Source organism: Prionailurus viverrinus, chromosome B3 (assembly GCF_022837055.1).
Source record: "Prionailurus viverrinus isolate Anna chromosome B3, UM_Priviv_1.0, whole genome shotgun sequence".
NCBI classification, from domain to species: Eukaryota; Metazoa; Chordata; class Mammalia; order Carnivora; family Felidae; genus Prionailurus; species Prionailurus viverrinus.
In genome coordinates this window covers 34,683,379-34,701,776 of record NC_062566.1, presented here as the reverse complement: position 1 = coordinate 34,701,776, position 18,398 = coordinate 34,683,379, and the positions used below count along the sequence as shown (strand labels likewise).

Below are 18,398 nucleotides of genomic sequence, written 5' to 3'. Positions count from 1 at the left end.
GGCATTTTGGGTTGGGTGTGGGTGGGTGGATAGGATTTGCCTTTGTGAACAGACCTGTTGAACAATGACCCCAGTCCCACTTGGAAGCTCTTCTTTAGTTCCAGGTGAAAGTAATAACTAACACGCAGCTGAAGTCAGTCTGTGTCATTATTTCAAGTCAAGGGATTGTCTTCTTTCAGAGAGTCAGAATATTCAGCAGAGCACATTGCAAGAGAAAGGCTTCTCTCTTAAGACTGCTTGTCCTGGGAGGGCCCATTGGCAGGGCTTTGTCTTACTGGGAGGAGGTCATAATGACCAGGAATATGGCTGTTCCTAGGTAGGTCGTATGGATTCTGGATATAGCTGGAGTTATGACCGAGGCCTTCTTGGACCACACTGATTGTGGGCTCTAAGGAATATAGTGAAAAATGAGTTCAGAGAACAGATTAGCTTTGGTTGCCTTGTTGGGGGGAAAAGAGTTCTATTTAACTCAATAGGGAGAGAAGCCAGGGATTTATAAATCTGTGATAAATATATGAGGGTTATGACTGAGGCTTGCTCATGAAATGGAAAACCTAAGTGAGTATACTATTAGAATCCCAGGCTCTGGGTCAAAACCAAGAGGTTTAGAATATCCTAGAGGTAGGAGTGTCATCCACGAGCCCAGAGACATAGGTGAAACGAAGAAGGTAGGAAACGGTGATTTAGAAACTTGCCAAATGTCTGTTCTGATTGTTTTCTTTTTTAAACTGGGATTTGTATCAGCAATCAGTTGGAGTGTGTGTGTGTGTGTGTGTGTGTGTGTGTGTGCACGCGTGTGTATATACCCACTGACTCCCCACCCCCAGCATTTCTGATTCATACTAGTCCTGGTGTTTTTTTTAAAGCACAGTTAATACGAGAATTTGATTTCCTGCGTGAGAGAGGAGGGTAGTCCTGGGAAAGACCGTTCGCCTTGGATTCCTTAAAAAGCAACAAAAGAAGGGTGTGTTTTCAAGACCGGGTGAGTGGAGAGGGCTTGTTTGACTTCGGATACTGCACTATTGCCCTGATTTCACTAAGTTACTTATTTGAGACACCTACCAACTTCATATATATTTTTATTAGATGTCGACAAGGATGGTATATCTGTGTACGGAGACCCTCTGTGCACAGGCGACTTCATTTCTACATAGCTGCTTTCTGGAAGCTTGCAGGTGAGGATGGGTGGGTCCTTAATTGTGGCGTAAGGGTTTTCACTGCTATTCAAGGAACAAGTGCTAGAACTGCACACGGATTCTTTCATGTAATCTGTAAGGCAAGAAAGATTTCTTAGGACATGAGAGGACATAACACTTAATTTCAATACCAGAAACAGATTGCAGTTTATGTGCCTTCAGGATCCTAGAGCTGTCAAAGCCTATGATAACCCAAGATTTCCTTCTTAAATATGTTGGAGTGGTTTCCTAGGTAGGGAGAGTTCTTTTCTTAAAGAAACCTACATTTTTGGAGGGACAGGAACATTTTTGCTTTTGGCTGTCAGTTCTAGCACCAGAACAGGATTATTTTATGGTATCTGTAATGCACTTTCACATCTACTATTTACTTTTTTACAAAATCCTTCAGAGATGGTTGATAGTTTGCATTTTATAGGATGAAGGCCCAGAGAGATGAAGTGACTTGGCTGATGTCACATAAGCTCATAAATAGCAGTGCCAAAACTTGAATGCATGCCTTGGGACTTCTTGGCCTGTTTGTTCTGTGATATCATTCTTCCTCTGAATTCTTTTTGATGACTAAGAAGCTTAGATTCAAAAAGAAGTAGGTGTGTGTTTTGGCACAGGTGTGGGCAACTTTTAGGCAGCAAACTTTGGCTGGCGGCATCCCTGCTCTTGAGAAGGTTGTGATCAGAGGTGGGGCTGACTGAAGTGTAATAGAGATGTGAAAAGCACCTGGGTCTCAGGTTAGCCTTTGGAAAGTTCCTGTTTTCAAGTAAGCCTCACAGCGTATCCCTGGGGTCACTTACCTTAGTTCTTGTGAATGCTAACTGAAACCTATTTTGACAGTATCTTTTTCTGATACCAGGAGAACTGCTTCCTCTCCTGCTGCCTGTCTAGTGCATCATCCCCAAGACTTCAGGGTATGTTAGGGTACAAAAGGATGCAAACTGATTTCCAAATATGAGGCAAAGTAACTGTGGCTCGCTGGAGGAAGAAAGTGTTTTCTTTGGGACCGGGAGTCACAAAAGGGAAGGGGAGCCCCTCCTTCAGCCTGAGACTATCAGTGCAGCTTCTAGATCATCCCAAGTGAGGCAAGACTGTTCTGATGGCCTTTAAAAAGCAGTTGATTCTCTCATCTGGCAATTCAGGCCCTCATTCTGTGAGGATCTGCCAGCCAGGGGGTCCAGAAATAAGCATGGGAGTTGCATGACTTGTCAGTCATGAGTGGTCTTCAGAGGTCTAAATTTCTATAAGTGGTAGCAGATGGTGAAATTTCTATATTTCTCAGCTTTAAATTTCTGTAAGTGGTAGCAGATGGTGAAATTCTTGGACAGTCTTCCACTAGAACCATCACATGCTTTCTGCCTCCAGCTTGTGAGATTAATGAAAATGTAAAAAAAAAAAAAAAAAAAAAAAAAAAAATTGATCATTGTAACTCATGGGGTGACTAGCTGTTCCCTTAGGTCCAAGGAGAGCAGAACACTCCATGTGGATGCAAGTTGAGATGTTTGCTACCACTGGCAGTCTTTTCTCCTGTAACAGGTGACTGGGTGGGAGGGGATCTCTTTTTCTGCTAGTACAGGGTTACCGATGTTTGTTTCAGAGGGTAACATTTCCTTAATCTTGTACAAAAGTACATTCACCCATTAATTCATTCAAGTGTTCACAATACCTGTGATCTAGCTTAGAACAATAATTCTTCTCTCTTCCCCTTATTTATTGCTAATGAGGAAACTGAAGCTTGGAGTGAGGAAGTGACTTCCCCAGGGTCACACTGCTCATCGGTAGTAGAGCATGCTCCAGAACCAGGCTCAGAACATTTTCCATCTCACCCTGGCCCACAGGTAGAGGATGTTGGCCTTGGTCCCATTGCAGATTGTGGCCTCTTTGTAGCATATAGAACCCAAGAGAGGAGTAAGAGAAAACATTCTTGCTAGACAATGAGCAGGCCCCGCTGTTGGTGAGGCTCTCACGAAGAAAGGGGGATGCAGGTCCTGTGAGTCCTGGGCCACAACCTGCCCAGAGCCACATAAAGCTGCTTCTACTGAGTTGTTTTCTCTTTTTTTTTTCTTTCTTCCCTCTTTGCTTCCCTTCCTTCCTTTTTACTACTTTGTTTCTTAGTACAAGGGCTGGAAGTATGTCCAAGAACCCCAGCATAGTCCATCGGTCCCACTCTGTGGTCTCTGAACTTGGTAGCCAAGGAGTAAAGGCAGTACTCAGGACTCAGAGCTGCTTGTTGGAAGCTGAGACTAGAATTGCTTAAAGAAAGGCTGTCTCCTGAGTGAAAAGTCCTAACACCCCACCCCTACCTCCTCATCCAGACACATCCTTTTACTTTGATTGGTGGGTGCCTTAGTTGCATGTTTTCTAAAACTTAAGGAATAGCAATAGAAAAGGTAGCCCTTATAGCTAGTATCTTCACTTCATTTAGGTCATTTGAAACTTGTTACATCTGTGAAGAGGGCTGGACACGAAGGACTAGGATTACTACTTCAGAAATGAGGATAGCGAAGCTCATAAAGTTTGCTTGATGCTCGTAAGTGGTCAAGTTACGACTCAACCCATCTTCTCTGGTATCTAGTCATGGTGTTTTCCTCCTTGCATCTGGTTACTTGTGCTCCTATTCTGTATCTTTCAATGCAAACTGTAGCTGCAACAGCTTTGTTTTACCCTCAACGAGGAATACCTTCTATCGATGGGGGCCAAGCCCTGCTGGGAGAGAAAGGCCAAGCTCTAAGCTTTTGGTGGATATCCCATGATCAATTTGTGGCAGTGGGGGAGTCTTAAAGCTGTAGCGCAAAGCTGAAAAGAGCCACAGTCAGCCAGTAGTGCCCCTCTTCTCATTTCCACCAGAAAAATCAAGGCTGCCTTCAAATTTGGAGGTATGCAGTAGTCTCCTGCCCTCCCCAATCCACAGGGATACTTGTCCACGACCCCCAGTGGATGCATGAAACCACAGATGGTACTGAACCCTTTATATACTGTTGTTTTTTCCTTTGCATACATACCGATGATAGAGTTTAACTTATAAGTCAGGTACAATAAGAGATTAACAACAGTAATAGAACAATTATAATATAATGTAATAGATGTTATGTGAATGGGGTTTCTGTCAAAATACTGTACTGCACTCACCTTTCTTCTTGCGATGGTGAGGTGAATGACCTAGGCATTGTGACAGGCCACTATTGATTGGCCTTGATCATGTGCTTCTGGATCACTGTTGACTACGGGTAAGTGAAACCACGGAAAGCAAAACTGCAGGTAAGGGGACTACTGTAAATAGTTTGCTGTGCAGCAGGGGATGCACCTAAGTGGATGAAAGACAAGTTGGGGTTCGGGGAGGGGATTCGTTTTAAGGAGAAGCTGTATCTCATAAAGGGGCCAGAGTGAAAGAAAGGATGGAGAAGCATGTATGTGTTGAGGTGGGTGAGAGAGGGTGTTGGATATAATAAAATCATCTGGATTCTATTTTGGGGAACTGGAGGGAGGAAAGGGCCAGGCTAGCTGAAAAACTTACACTTTAGAAAGCTATTCTTTTCTCCAGCTGAGTCATCTACCTGCCTGCCCTCAGGGAGGGTGGGGTAAGAGGAAGAGTAACTAACTTCTCTCAGGCACTTCCCCATCCTTTAACAGCCCCACCCTACACTAGCCAGTCCCTGCACTTCAGGGCATTTTGCAAGGAAAGGGGAAGCCTCAACCAAAGCCACCTAAACTTTGGAGAGTCACTCCTCGGCGGCCCATAACTAGCATCTGGACCAAAGATTTAGCTTTATAATGCCTTAGCATTTTTTCTCAGGGCCTTGGAAATGAGCCTATACCTCTTCATTTTATAAAGGAAGCAGCAAATCCAGAGAGGGGAAATGACTTTCCGAGGCCATCCTGTAAGTAGGATCTGATCTGAACTGTGGGTGGGAACCTAGAAAGCTTTTAGGTTCACACTAACATCTAGGTAAAGCCAGTATCTCTTAGAAAACCCAGACACTGAACATCTGTTTCTTCTCAGCTTATTATTATTATTTAGTCACACTGCTTTTTTTCTTCGTGGGCCCTAAGTTGGCATTCTTTTCTTCACTGAGAGACCAGGATATGGGGAGAGGAAAAGGGAGATTTCAGGGTCAGAAGGAGAATCACACTGACTGAAAAAAGTTTTCAGGAGGTCACTGGACTCCTAACTAATCTTGCTGCCCTAGGTAACTGCAAGGAGAGAGGTGGAGGTTGGATTAGTAAGGAGCATACAGGTAGTTTCCCTGAGGCTGCAACAGTGGGATTCAGGATTTCAGGATCATAAAAGTGATGGAGCGTACTGGGGAGGATTTCTTCTGTAGCACCTTTAAATGCCTGACGGATAAGGAATTGAACACAAGGCAGTTTGTTACAATATCATTGTGTTGAGGGGGAGAATGGGGAGAGATGGACAGGTGTTTAGGGGTAAAATGGGGTTAGTGCAGCAATGTGTGTGGTGGTGTGCAACTCCAGGATGACAGTGAGTGGAGGTCTTCAGTAAGTAACAAGGAGTAAGGTCCTAGAGGGGGCCTTAGAGATGGGGCTAGTTACAACCTCATCCTTGGAACAGAGGTAGAAACCAACACTCAGGAAGTAACAGTGTGACCTAGTCAGTGCCACAGAGTAAGAACTAGGAACAGAATCCAAAACTTACAGGCCAGGCTCTTTCCCACTGAGTTCAGAGAACACTCAGACTCTTACTTAGGGTTCTCATTTGGTTTGGCCCAATAGTTTTAGAAAGTAATCATTCCTGGTACAGACTAGTTTATTAAATGTTTATTGGGAGTTCAGCCAGTTAGTGGGGTTTAACTTTGGCAAATAGTTCTGTAAAGTTCCAAACTGTGACATTTCATTTTCCTCTTTTTGAAATCTCTTGTTCTGATGTGTTGGTTCCTAACATCTGGTGGCATATTTACCTAGACAGCCTTCTTTGCTCAAATTTAAAGGATGTTTATAGCCAGCGTGGTAAAACAAAATCTGGCCTTCCTTGCACTTACAGGCTCAGATACATGATCCCACAAATGAGGAATGAATGACGCTGAGGCAGAGACCCTGCCCTCCTTAGCTTTGTTTGACATTTATGGTTGCGAGTCTGAAAGCAGTTACCCTAATCATAAAACAAAGTGCATAGGAAAGTTGGGTGCTCATTTTATTGAGGTGTTTGGGCCTATCTGAGCTTATTCATGCCTGAGTCATGCATATTTTGAGAACTGGGAAGTCTCTAAAGAGATCTTTGCTGTCCAGATCTTTGAGAAAGAAACTGAAGTCCCAGGTCACAGTGGTAAAACAGTAGAGCTTTCTTTTCTGTTTTTAGCCTCACTACTGTAATGGTACTTGCCTCCATTTGGATGGTTTAAGTTGATATGCAGAAAATGGCCAGAATTGATGCTCCTAGGGGAGTAGTGTCCTTTGGCTGGCCAGGAGCCTAGGGGTTGACCTCTGTCCTCAAATTGTTCTCTTGTGGTGTGCACATCCTAACGTGTTCATGGAGACTTGCCCTCCCTGCTTTAGTATCACCTACCCCTAGCTCACCCCACTTCTAATAACCAAGGGCTATAGATTATAGATGACTAGCTCTTCTTATTTAGGAAATAGTTGTGTCTCAGGTATAACTAAGGCTCACTCTGAAAGACCAGAACCAGTAATTGAGGAATCTGGGTCAATCTAGATCAGTGGTTCTTAAGTGTTAGTTGGGTGATGTGCTGCATAAGAATATCCTGAAGTACTCATTACAAATGCGGATTCCAGGGCTCCACTCTAGATCTGCTTCAGAGTCTTGGGAAGATGGGGTGTGGACAACTATCTGTTTAACAAGCTTTCCAGGTGATTCTGGTGCACAGCTAGATATATCCATTGGAATCTTTGCTGTCAGCCATCTCTCTCAGTGTGGTTGAGACTCCTAAATAGACCTCAAGAGACAAAAGGACAGCCCTATTACATTAGTACAACTCTCTACAGTATGCAAAAAACACTTCGCATAATGTGTTTTTTTTTTTTTTTATTGGCTACTCATGATAACCTTATTAGACAATAGGACAGGTATAAGTATCCTGACTTTGCAGATGAGGAAACAAGGCCTTGGAGAGCTCCCAGTCTAAGGTCACCATTAATATTTGACAGAGTAATAAGTGACACAGTTTCTATTTCACACATTCTGTTACTTAAATGTAGGGCCTAAGCCCAGGGCAGGACCTGACCTTTATCTTTGGCTTCACCCACAGATGTCCTAGAAGGATGATCCACCTCGCATTTCCCATGTGCTAAGGATTAGTCCTGACTTTCCCTGCTTTCAGAGGCACAGATGTCAAGGGTGGAGTACCGTACGGTATTAACACTAGGTATTATTTTCATTCCTTGTGCTCCAGAAAGCCAGCAGGTGCAGGGTGGCATTCCTCACCAGCACAACGACAGCAGGCCTCTGGGGCGGGTAGATTGACTTTATTTCAGATTTTATAATCAATTTAACTCATACTAATTGGTTGGATAATGACATTCTACATTTCCGAAGACATTTAGTTGGCATCTATAAAAAACCCACAAGCGCTTGCTAAGCAGGTGCAACTTAAATCGAAATATAAATTCATTATTATTATGATTGCTCCTCCTGAGCAGAGCTACCCAGCAGCCCCAGGTCCTGTGGTCTTTTTACTTTTTTGGGGAATGAGGGGAAGAGATGTGCGCAGCGTCTCTGGTAGAATTCCTGGTCATGTCAGATCTGCACTCTTTATCTTGCTAAGCCCTTTCTAATGGGACGTCAGGATTGGATACTCTACCTTTGAAGCCTTTGTCCATAATGTATGTGTTCTGACGTCTGTCCATTCCACAAGCACCTGCATTAAAATAGTGTAAAGAAAGAAAAATGGGGTGAGTGAGGTTTACTTGGACTGCATACATTTTTGCTTTATTTTTTTCTTGCCTTTTTTTCCTCCCCTACCCGTAAAATTAGCTAAAGTGCTGGAGAATTATTCTGGGTTTAATCTCCTCTAAATCATTTTGACCAGGCAGGAATTCTTACAGGGATCAGAAGCATTAGCGGTGAGCTACAGCGCCCCCTGGCATATGCAGCACTGCTTCTCCTCTTTAACCTTAACTGTGAGGTCCTCAGAGGCAGTTCTCATGACACCCGCAGTCACTGTAGGTGAAGTTCCAAGCTCCAGACTTACAGGATAAGGAATGAATCAGTACCAGGTCCTAGCTTGGGGAAGGGGTGTATGACATTCCAAATCCCAGTTCTGTTGGATTTTGGAATGGGGCTGAAGACTGTTTCTTACCTCTCAGCTCTGGTCCTGCCTCCTCTCCTGGATCTGATGCTCAACTGAGGGGAGCCGGGGAGGGAGGTGGACTGGTGGCTGAGATTCTTGATTAGTTATCTTTCCAGGATGTACAGTCATTTCTATTCATAGTCTCTCTTAGTTACCCATTTTTGGGGGTGGACCATTTGCACAAAACAGAGGTGCCTTTGACAAGTATTACCACTGTTTTCAGTCTGAAAGATTTTTTCCCTTTTGGCTGTCACAATTTATCCAGCTCCTGCAATGCATGGTCCTTAGCCATAGCCAGATTCAGGACATAAAACTTCAGGGACCAAACTCAGCTTCTTTGTTGCTGGTGATACCAGAGAAGAAGCTGTCTGGCATTTTTAGGTTGAGACTGTAATGACTCTGGTAATTATTTTCAGCCTTTAACTGAGTCATTATTTTTCAGCGCTTAACTGAGGATACAATACCAGGCAAAAAGGCATGCAGCACACAATGACTAAAATACAAATTTGACTCCGCTTGACTCTTCCCTGTTTCAGACACTGAAGACCAACCCACTACTATTTGGATACATCCCTATACCATAATTCCTCCACAGAGTTCCTAAGTTGAATTTGTAGGAATCTATTCTTACCTGCCTGCCTTCCACACATTATTGAGTGATAGGGCAGAACCAGTCCAGGTTTCCCCCTAGGTTGCTGTTCTTCTAAAGGGCCTGCAGGTACCTGTGTCCTTCAGAAACATGACTCAGAATCTGTATCCCTGGCCTCAGTTCAGTTCTTTATACCAGACAAGGGCTTCCTTCACCCTCTGGGAGGGAGGCTAGGCTAGGCTGTTAACTTTTCCCTTTTCTGGAGCAGGAAGCAGAGGCCCACAGAGGGACAGTCACTTACCCAACACAAAAACCAGGACCTAGATCTCCCTAACTATTTTCTCCCATTGGCCACCAGCCTGCCTTAGTGTAAGCCAAAAAATGATAGCATGTGGTGGCTCTGGCTGCACTGGTTGAAGAGCGAGATCTATAATGCGGGGAGAAATGTGGGCTGAGCCCAGAGGATGCTCCCTGTGGAAAGAGATGCAGGGTGGTGGGGGTGGGGAGCAGAAGGATTATATTTGGTGGGGTTGCTGAGAAACCAGACACGGCCGAGGGGGCCCACAGCCAAGAGCACAGCCTCCTAGGTATAGACTCTGAGTCTTTGCAGCCCACGACTGCTCAATAGGCAGATGAATTCAGAACCTTTTCTCTTCTTAGTGCTACTGCACCCAGGGACCTGCAGGGGTTGGTGGAGCTTCATTTCCTTGAGCTCTAGAAACCAGCTAGAGCCTGAGGGTTGTCCAGTATGCTAAGGCCCTGCCCTTGAGGGGGCCACTTTGCAGGGAGGCTACATTCTCTGCTGATTCATTGTGCTTACTCCTATGGCACCTACTTCTGCAACTCCTACCCACCTTCTCCCATAGCAGGACTGACTTTGCCAGTCTCCTTTTTTCATCTTGCCCCAGCCACCAGCTTTGAGTCTAATACACAGCAGAGAGGATGTCGGTTGACACCTCCTTGCCCAACCTCTCCAGATCCCTGCTCGACAACCCTACCCTATGATCTCGGAGAGCTTGGCCTGAGCCACTGGTGGGTCTGGGGTCTCTCTCTGTAGGACAGTGGGCTTTTAGACCAGAGAGCCAACTCTCTGTCATCCACACCCACAGGACCCAGAGAACCCCAGAGGTGCTCCATCCTCAAGTTCTCAATGGTGTGGGATTGTAATCTGTGGTCTCTAGGGAGTATAATTATGATGTGTCCCCTTCACCTAATACCACAGTTTGTCTATATCCAGTGACCATGATGGGAACAGAAGGGGTGATGGGGGATGGATCCAGGCAGGCTTCCTTTAGATAGGGTTTTGGGTTTGTAGACTAACCATGTTGGGAAGAGGGCTCAACAGGGAAAGATCTGGGACCATGGCAGGTAAGTCTGGGGCAGGAATGCGGGGTAGGGCAGGGGGTCTAACCTGGTGAGTGTGGCTCAGCGGGGCGGCTGAGGTGTCTAAGTTCAATGTAGAAGTCCTCGGGCGGGTACCTGGCCTCCAGGGCACTGATCTGGAAATGGGAGTCTAGTGAGAGGAATGACAGGGAGGAGCCATTATTCCCAGGGCCCTGGAATGGCAGGGTGGGGAGTATGGAGGGGGTGAGGGTCAGGGTGGGGCAGGTTAGAAGGAATTAGGGCCCCTATGGGTAGTAGCCAAAGGGGCTAGGGCCAGGGGGATCTGCTAGAGTTGAGGCCAAAGACCTTTCCTCCCTCACCCCCACCCCCCCTACAGGAATTGGTGCCTACCAGGACATCAGGGCAGAGGAAGCAGTCCTTGAAAAGAAGTACTTTGGCAGGGCCTGGCTCAGGGAAGGGTCCCTTTCTCAGATGGCGAGTGCATCTTTTGCCTGCATCTGGAAGTCCCACATCCAGGCTCTAGCTGTCTCCTTTGTGGTCCCTGGGTCATAGCCACCCTCTCCCCTGATATAAAGGGCATCCTGGGCTTCCTTTGCTTATAAGAGCTGAAACCAAGGCTTGGGTTTCCTCCCTGTACCACTTCTCCATGGGGAACCCATGCTCAGGATTCATTTAACCTCCCTTGGAGTTAGGACAGGGCCCCTTTCCATGTGGAAGGAGGAGAACAGGTGGGACATGATGGCAGGAGACCAGACTCAAAGCACTACTGACCTAACACGTTCACAAAGCTGTATGGGGTCCAGCCTGCTGTTTCTCTGTCAAGGGACTTGTTACTGAGCTGTTTGGAGAGTAGGAGAGCAAGTTAATCCCTTTGCTCCCAAGGTGCCCCTTCCCAGCCTTCACTTTGCCCAGCCTTGTGCACCCAACCCTGTGACGATCCTGACCCACCTATGTCTTAGATCGTTGAGGGAAAGGAAGAGCTACATGTAGCATGGCATGGCGGAGACCAGTGGGAGCAGAACCTGCCCCCTTCTAAGCTGTCTGGCTGAAATTGTAGGGTTTGTGGCCCTTAGGACAAAGTAGGGCAGGGTGAACACAGAGCCAAGAACGGGGCGGAGCCTAGCTGGCTCTGACAGGGGAAGCAGGTCAGGTAGGTGGGGCTGAGCTGTAGAACAGGCTCTCCAGTGTCTTAGCTGCAACACGAGGCCATTTTCAGTACAAAGAGAGGTGCTGAGATTGCAACATCACTGTCACCTCTGCTACCTGGCCGTGTGTGAGTCTTCCTTTTGTATGAGCAAGGGAAAGCCTCAGCTTTGGCATCATTTTTGCCTCTAATCTGCTGTAGCCTTGATGTGGCTCTAGTTAATCAAGGACTTTGTACTAAGAAATCCAGATTCCTTGCCCTCAGCTTCCAGCTCCTCAGTTAAGCCTAAAGCTGAAGCTGGGAATGAGAGTCTGAGCTGAGGAGGGGAAGAAAGGGCCAAAGCCGTGGGGTCGATGGCTACAGACTTTGCTTATGGGCCTCAAGGTACCCTGCATACAGCACTCCCATTTCATAGGAAAACTGAGGCTGAGAGCCTGTGGAAGAAAGTAGCCTTGGTGCTGGCTTGACAGTGGTTGCCGCTGGGGTTGAACTGTGTGTTATTTTTAAGGGGTTCAAGCTGTGTTCTACCAGGTCTGAGGACTGGTGGACATTTTCTGTGGGCCAGACTGGGAGAAAGGATTCCCAGAGCTCTAGGGCAGAGGCTTAGACTATGAAAACCGCTTCTGTCTGTGTTCCTCACACAGGAAAGATGATGCAGGAAGCCAGGAGGCCTGGGATTGCCCTCCTAATGGTCCTACTGTATGTATACATGTGTAGTTGTGTGTGCACACGCATGCACATGCTTAGGTGGGTGTCAGGAGGAGTGCAGCATGAGCCTTTTCATTTCTGAACCTCCCGCTCTGCCCAGTATGGGTCCTGGCACACCAGGGGGACTCCCTACACATGGGTGCTGAGACATCCTTACCCAAGGCCCTGTGATTGTAAGAGGAGGTCTTGCCATTAGCCAGGGTTATGCTGGGAGCTGTGATGGGAGGGCCCTGTCGAGGGTGGTGCACACCTGCCCTTGAACGCCTGTGGGTCTCACTGTCAGTGGGAACACTGGCTATGGCTGATGTTTGGGTTTCATGTCCCTTGCGTTGGTTCTGATTGCAAAACAAATGGTTGTGGGTATGTAGTTGTAACGTGTATGCCAGATATTAGGACGTGAGGGATACCTGAGTAATAGTGATTACTCTCTAAGGTGCTGGTTGCATGCATAGTGTCGGAAATGGACTGTAGTGATCGGTGGTAGGTGGGGTAGCATGTAGTGTTTTGATTACATGTCTTACATGGCAAAAGTGACAAGGAGGCTACATGTGATTACATGGTGATCACACGGGTTGGTACCTGTTCATTACACACAGGTGTGCGGGTACATATCCGATTGCTGCTGTAGGTTGGTTTCATGTAATGTCTGCTGGTTACGTGGCACTTGGTTCTGTGTAACTTGCTGGCTTCCTGTCCTATGCTTCACAGAGTGTTTACATGTCCCATGGATCACAGGGCTGTGTTTGATGTACTGGCAGTTGGTTCCACATGGACCCTCCAGGTGGGGTGCAGTTCCTTCCTTGGACAGAGGTGAGGGCTCATTGGGAGGATAGTGGGTGGGGTCTGGGGATTCAGGGGCCCGGTACCTTGGTGGGGCTGTTCCTGTCCAGAGTGCTGGCCTGGCTGGTGGCAGGCCCCCCGCACGCCAGTGCGTGGTAGCTGGAATTGGAAAAGCACTGGGCATGGCTGCTACTTTGAGACAAATCTGGGAAGAGAACAAGGTGCCATACCATCATACTCCTGCCCTTGGCGTCAGAACACCCCAATACTAACACTTGGGCTGGGCAGCTTTGAGAGTGCTCTGCAAAGAGAGACTGCTAAGTCCCCCATCCCCCAAGCTTTCTGGCATCCACTCCCCCCACAGAAATCTGTAGGGCCTGATTTGCCTCTTCCTTCATGGTGTCCCTCCCTGTAGGATGCAGGTCAGGCTCGCCAGTGTGGAGGGTGGCCCCAGCAGCTAGAGCATGGATGAGGAGTGCTGGCTCGCACAGCTTCATATGTCCCTCAGTTGCTACATAGCGCTGTGCTGACCACCACCCCCCCCCCCCCCCGCCTCCCTCCAGTGTTACATCCCAGGAGTGAGGCCATAAAGAGAACCCCTCTCTTCTTAGCCCCAGCCCTGCCCGCTTGTGGATTCCAGCACCCCTCCACGGTGTTGGGGAACTCCAGTGGAGTGGTGTGGGAAAACCAGCCAAACTTACTCATTATAGTCATAGAAGAAAATCCCCAAATCATCGCTGTGGGCTTGGGATTTCATCAGGGGATATTTGCTTTGGCTGAAACTCAGGGAGGCGTGCAGGCCAGGAGCTCCCTGAAGGCAGGGTCTGCACCTGGGCCACCCCTGTCTACCCTGCAGCACCTAGCATCAAGTGGGCATGTGGTAGGCAGCCCTTAGCAGGAAAGGGGTGAGGTGATCTTGGTTTTCTAAATCTGAGATGCAAGCGGCTGCAGGTCAGCCGTAAGTTGGGAGCCAGCTGGAGGGAGCAGTCATCCTTGTGTTTACCTAGACAGGCCCCGCCTCCTGTGGCCCAGGGCTGTGGGCAATGTCAAAGCATTTTGACCTCAACTCTTTAAGTAAATACGAAGCCAAAAGCCTCATTTTAAGGCAGCAGTCCAGGGTTCAGGAGATGGGAAGGATCTGGCCCAATAGCCCCACCTCCACCCCATTCAGACTCTAGATAGAATACCCCCTGGGGATACTACCACATTTGTGGACCTACTGGGCCATTGCCCAAACTTTCAGACTCTCCCCCTACCCTGAGCCAGGCACCATCCCCTTCCACTGGATTAACAGGGCGCTCCTAACTCTGGGAACTGGGAGGGAGGGTTGCTCTGAGGCCTTCACCAAGGAAGCAAAAATGGAACAGGGCTCGGACACAGCCCCAGGCCAGTTTCTTGAGGCGGCTCAGGCACTGGGCTGGAGAGGGGTTCCCTTGGAGAGTTTAGGAAAGTTTCTGTTTAGTATGGGTGTTCCTGTGGCCAAAGCCTGGTGAGAAAGATGGGAAGCTCTGGGGAAATGGAAGGAGGTTCCTAATCATAGCTGCTTCAAGCTGGGCACCCAGGAAGTGACATTCCCATAAAACCCCATCTACTTTTCCTAAGTAGGTTCCTGCTCCCCACACTCATTGTCTCCAGGAGCATCTGACCACCCATCGCCTTCAGGAGATCCTGCAAGCACGACCACCCACCTCCAACAATCAACCTGGGTGTCCCCAAGGATACCATGTGACTCTGGGGTGTGTGTGTATGTGTGGGGAGGGGCAGGAGAGGTGAGGCTGGGGGCATAGTCTTTACCTGAGAGTGAGTAGTCCGTGCTGGTCATCCTCATGGCAGGTGTGTAGGAGACACGGGGAGCCAGGTCACGGCCTTTCTCTTTCTGTCGCCGCCGGCGCCAGGCGAACAGGCCCAACAGCACCACAATGAGGAACAACAGGAGGACGATGCCTGTGACAGCACCCACCGAGTGCCGCTCTGCACCCAGCGCCGGGCTGATCTTGGTGTAGGGATTCAGCTCCTCCATCATGAGGGCAGCTGTGAAGGGAGGGAGGACATGAGTCTGGGGGAGGCCTGCTTGCTCTTCAGATCTTGGCCCAGGGCCTAGACTCCTCTAATGTTAGGAGACCTGGGTTCTGGTCTTTAGCCCTATTCTTCAATCCCTGTGTGATCCTGTCCCTCACCGCGCCTGTGTTCTTCAACTGTCTACAGCAGATGGACTTCCAGGGTCATGACCAAGAACAAATGTGATCACGGATGGCAAATAAAATAACAACAAATGTGTACTGAGTACTTTCTTCGAAAAATGGGTTACAGATACTAACTCATTTTATCTTCCCAGCAGCCATATGAGTAAGGACTATTTAATTATTTCCCTTTCACAGATGAAGAAACTGACTCACGGTAAGGTTAGATAACTTGCCCAAGATCATATAACCAGTAACTGGTAAAGTCTGGTTTCTCCGGAGTTCGGAAGAATTGCACTCAGTGCATCTCCCTGCTTACCAGCTTTGTGACTCTGAGTCCTCAGTTTGTTCATTTGTAACATGGGGACAATAATCTCACCCTCCCCAGGGAACTGTGAGCACCATAGGACAGACTGGCAAGAAAGCGTGCCATTGTGCCCGATGACTGCCCACAGCATCCCTCTTGATGATACATGAATGGGCTAACTCTTCACACTGCTGCCAAGCCCATGGTGGGGGCATCCTGCCGCCCAGCAGAGGCTAGACCTTTCCTTGGCTATCAGCAACTGGGTGAACGGAGCTAGTCAACATCCTCGGGGAAATGTGCTGCATTATCATTCTCTGTGATCATCAGAATGCAATAGAAATGTCTTTTGGGCCCCTTTCTGTTAGGTGGATAACTAAGAGCCCATTATCATTCCCCATCTCGCACAAACAACAGTGTAATCCCTTATTTGCACCAATTCACGAGGGGTTTTTATGTATACAAAATCATTTATTGAGTGCTTGCTTATGTGCCAGGCACTGTGCTGAGTTCTCTACTATCATCTCAACCTGGTCCTCATAATTACTATGGGGTGTCCTCTGACTATAGAGCTGGAGCCAAGGTTGAGCGCCTTTGGACTCCTTGGCCCTCAACAGAACTTCGTGTTGTGTTGGAAGACGGATTAATCTACCCTTCCTACTTTGCATGTGGAAAAATAAGCCCGGTAAAATAAAATGACCTGTCCAGCATACCTAGCCGGTAATGGCAGAACCGGAATTTGGCATATCTTCGATTGTCTGGTGGCCTTTCCAGAGGACTAGCTTGCGCTTACCCTTGTATGGCTCACAGCAAACTGGCCAAGGATGGGGAAGCCATGACTGAGAGGTTCCTGCTCCATCTGCCTCCAGTACCCGGTACCTGGAGCCTCTGCAACCCACCCCACTCCTGCTCTCCTTCCAAAAGTGCACAAACCGAAATCACAAACTGTCCTTCTAAAATCCAGTTGTTCCATTGGACTCTCCTTCGATCCTGTCCCCATGGGGCCCTTCCAGAGCCCCCTGCCTAGGGACTCTGCCACCTGTTACCTTGGTCACACCGTATTCCTTTGAATCCAGAGCTGCAATAACAGGTGCCGGTGACGTGGTCACAGGTGGCGTTGTTCATGCACTCACATAGCTGCTGACACCCGTAGCCAAAGGTTCCTGGGGCACATCCTGTGTAGCACGAAGAAGAAATGGGACGGATAGACACATCCTCGCTCGCTCTTCCCATCCTATATGTGGCCAGCTATGATTAGCCAGTTCCAACTCAGAGTGAAACCTATTTCCCTGTGTCTCCCACTGTGGTTGGACCGTGGGAGCACTTCAGCGGTGGACAGAGCACCTTAGCCCTGAGTGTGGGGGGACACCCACTCCTACTTCCTCCTCACCTGACACATTTATGCAGCATCTTTCACAGGCCAGGCCCTGAGCTGGGTGCCATGGAGGCTTCAAAGAATTAAACGACTGTCTCCCTGTATTCCCTCAGTCCCCCCTCAGGCCTCTGTGATCTGCCCTTAGCATCTTCCATTCCTCCCCCAGCTCCTGGAGGAAGAAGCTCTACAGGCACATCGATGTAGGCATGACCTTCAGCCTTTTTTCTTGGGAGTTGCTCCAAAAGTCCAGGGAACACGAGGTGCAGAGCCCTCAATGAGTGGACTTTGAGGGGCGGTGGCAGGGGGGCTTCCCCTGCAAGAGGCTGATGCCTGGCACCAACACTCAGGGTCAGGGGTTGGGACGGCTTACTCTGCTCGCAGTGTCGCCCGGTGAAGCCCGTGCGGCAGGTGCACTTGCCGCTGATGTGGTCACAGCTGGCGCCATTCTGACACTGGCACACACGCCCACAGTCCTTCCCGTAAAACGCTGCGGGGCAGCCTGGAGAAACAGGGTGGGGACAACTACGGAGATGCAGCTGGGACCAAAGCTGTCATCTGCTGCCTCTCTCTGAGCACAGGGTGGGGACCTGTGAAACCCTGCACCTCAGCTGTCCCTACACTCTGGACTCCAGGCTTCATGAAGGGGTAGGGGTGAGAGTGAGGAGTTCTTTAGACAAAGGTGTGTTGGAACCTGAGACCAGGCTAGGGTCTCCTTGCTGTGTAGCCACGGGCTCTTCCTCCCTCTCTGGGCCCTACTGTCCAGAGGGTCGGGTCTTGGTGATTGCCTGGGTACCTTACAGCCCTGACTTTCCAGGACTTGGGGCTCATCAACCCCCTGAATCCATCCAGGCTTCGCAATCCTGGGGTGGGGTAGGGGACAGCTCCGGCCCCGGGGGCCTCCCTCCTCCCTCCCTCCACAGGCCCGGACGATGCTCAAGGCAGCCAGCAGGCCGCAGCACGGGATCCCCAATAGCTGGGAGGCCAGGAGGCAGGACTTACGCTGAGTGCAGAAGAGTCCAGTCCAGCCAGGGGTGCAGTGGCAGGCCCCATCCTCGGCGCTACAGCGTCCCCCGTTGTGGCAGCTACACGTGTGGAAGCAGGCGGGGCCCCAGAACCCTGGTGGGCAAGCTGGGGGATGGGTGGGACGCAGAGGGTGAGACAGAGGCAGACAGAATCGGAGGGAGAGGAAGGGGGACTGCACGTCAGCCAAGATGCCAGGATACACCCGGGTGGAATTTCCTGGCTTTCCTGACACGCTGTTCCCGGAATTCCTCCACTCACCTCCTGACCCACTCACCCAGGATCCTCTGCCCACTTGCCCAGCTCCGAGGGCTCCTGAACTTCCTTTCTCGGGGGACCGGCTGTGATTTGGAGCATGTGGGGGGGTGTGAACTAAACACTGCAGTTTACAGCATGAACACTTAACATTCCCGTGACGATGGGGACTTTCCCAGGGTGGGGACTCCCCTCTTTTGGCTGATGAGCTCCCCAAGGACGGTACTGTGTCTCCTCCACCAGACTGGAAACT

The 18,398-nt window shown here is 48.9% G+C and overlaps 1 protein-coding gene and 1 long non-coding RNA gene across 7 annotated transcripts in view; one reads left to right on the top strand and one right to left on the bottom strand.

Moving 5' to 3' along the window:
- Positions 1 to 18,398, bottom strand: part of MEGF11 (multiple EGF like domains 11) — a 356,748-nt gene continuing 338,350 nt past the window's right edge. For 2 of the 6 annotated variants that reach the window (XM_047862848.1, XM_047862849.1), the window contains exons 17-26: positions 17,870 to 17,998; positions 17,241 to 17,369; positions 16,542 to 16,670; positions 14,806 to 15,042; positions 13,098 to 13,216; positions 11,151 to 11,217; positions 10,447 to 10,548; positions 7,958 to 8,014; positions 1,063 to 1,269; positions 1 to 388 (exon numbers count right to left, since the gene is read on the bottom strand). In XM_047862848.1, the coding sequence (XP_047718804.1) occupies positions 228 to 388; positions 1,063 to 1,269; positions 7,958 to 8,014; positions 10,447 to 10,548; positions 11,151 to 11,217; positions 13,098 to 13,216; positions 14,806 to 15,042; positions 16,542 to 16,670; positions 17,241 to 17,369; positions 17,870 to 17,998 (1,337 nt within the window). In that variant the 3' untranslated portion in view covers positions 1 to 227. Of the gene's footprint in view, positions 389 to 1,062; positions 1,270 to 7,957; positions 8,015 to 10,446; positions 10,549 to 10,769; positions 10,877 to 11,150; positions 11,218 to 13,097; positions 13,217 to 14,805; positions 15,043 to 16,541; positions 16,671 to 17,240; positions 17,370 to 17,869; positions 17,999 to 18,398 lie in introns of those variants that run through there. The other 4 variants (XM_047862853.1, XM_047862851.1, XM_047862850.1 and 1 more) reach the window with 4 other exon arrangements.
- LOC125167937 (uncharacterized) lies at positions 9,973 to 14,968 on the top strand. Its single transcript, XR_007152998.1, has 3 exons — positions 9,973 to 13,041; positions 14,617 to 14,747; positions 14,845 to 14,968. It is a non-coding gene; the product is annotated as an uncharacterized LOC125167937 (long non-coding RNA).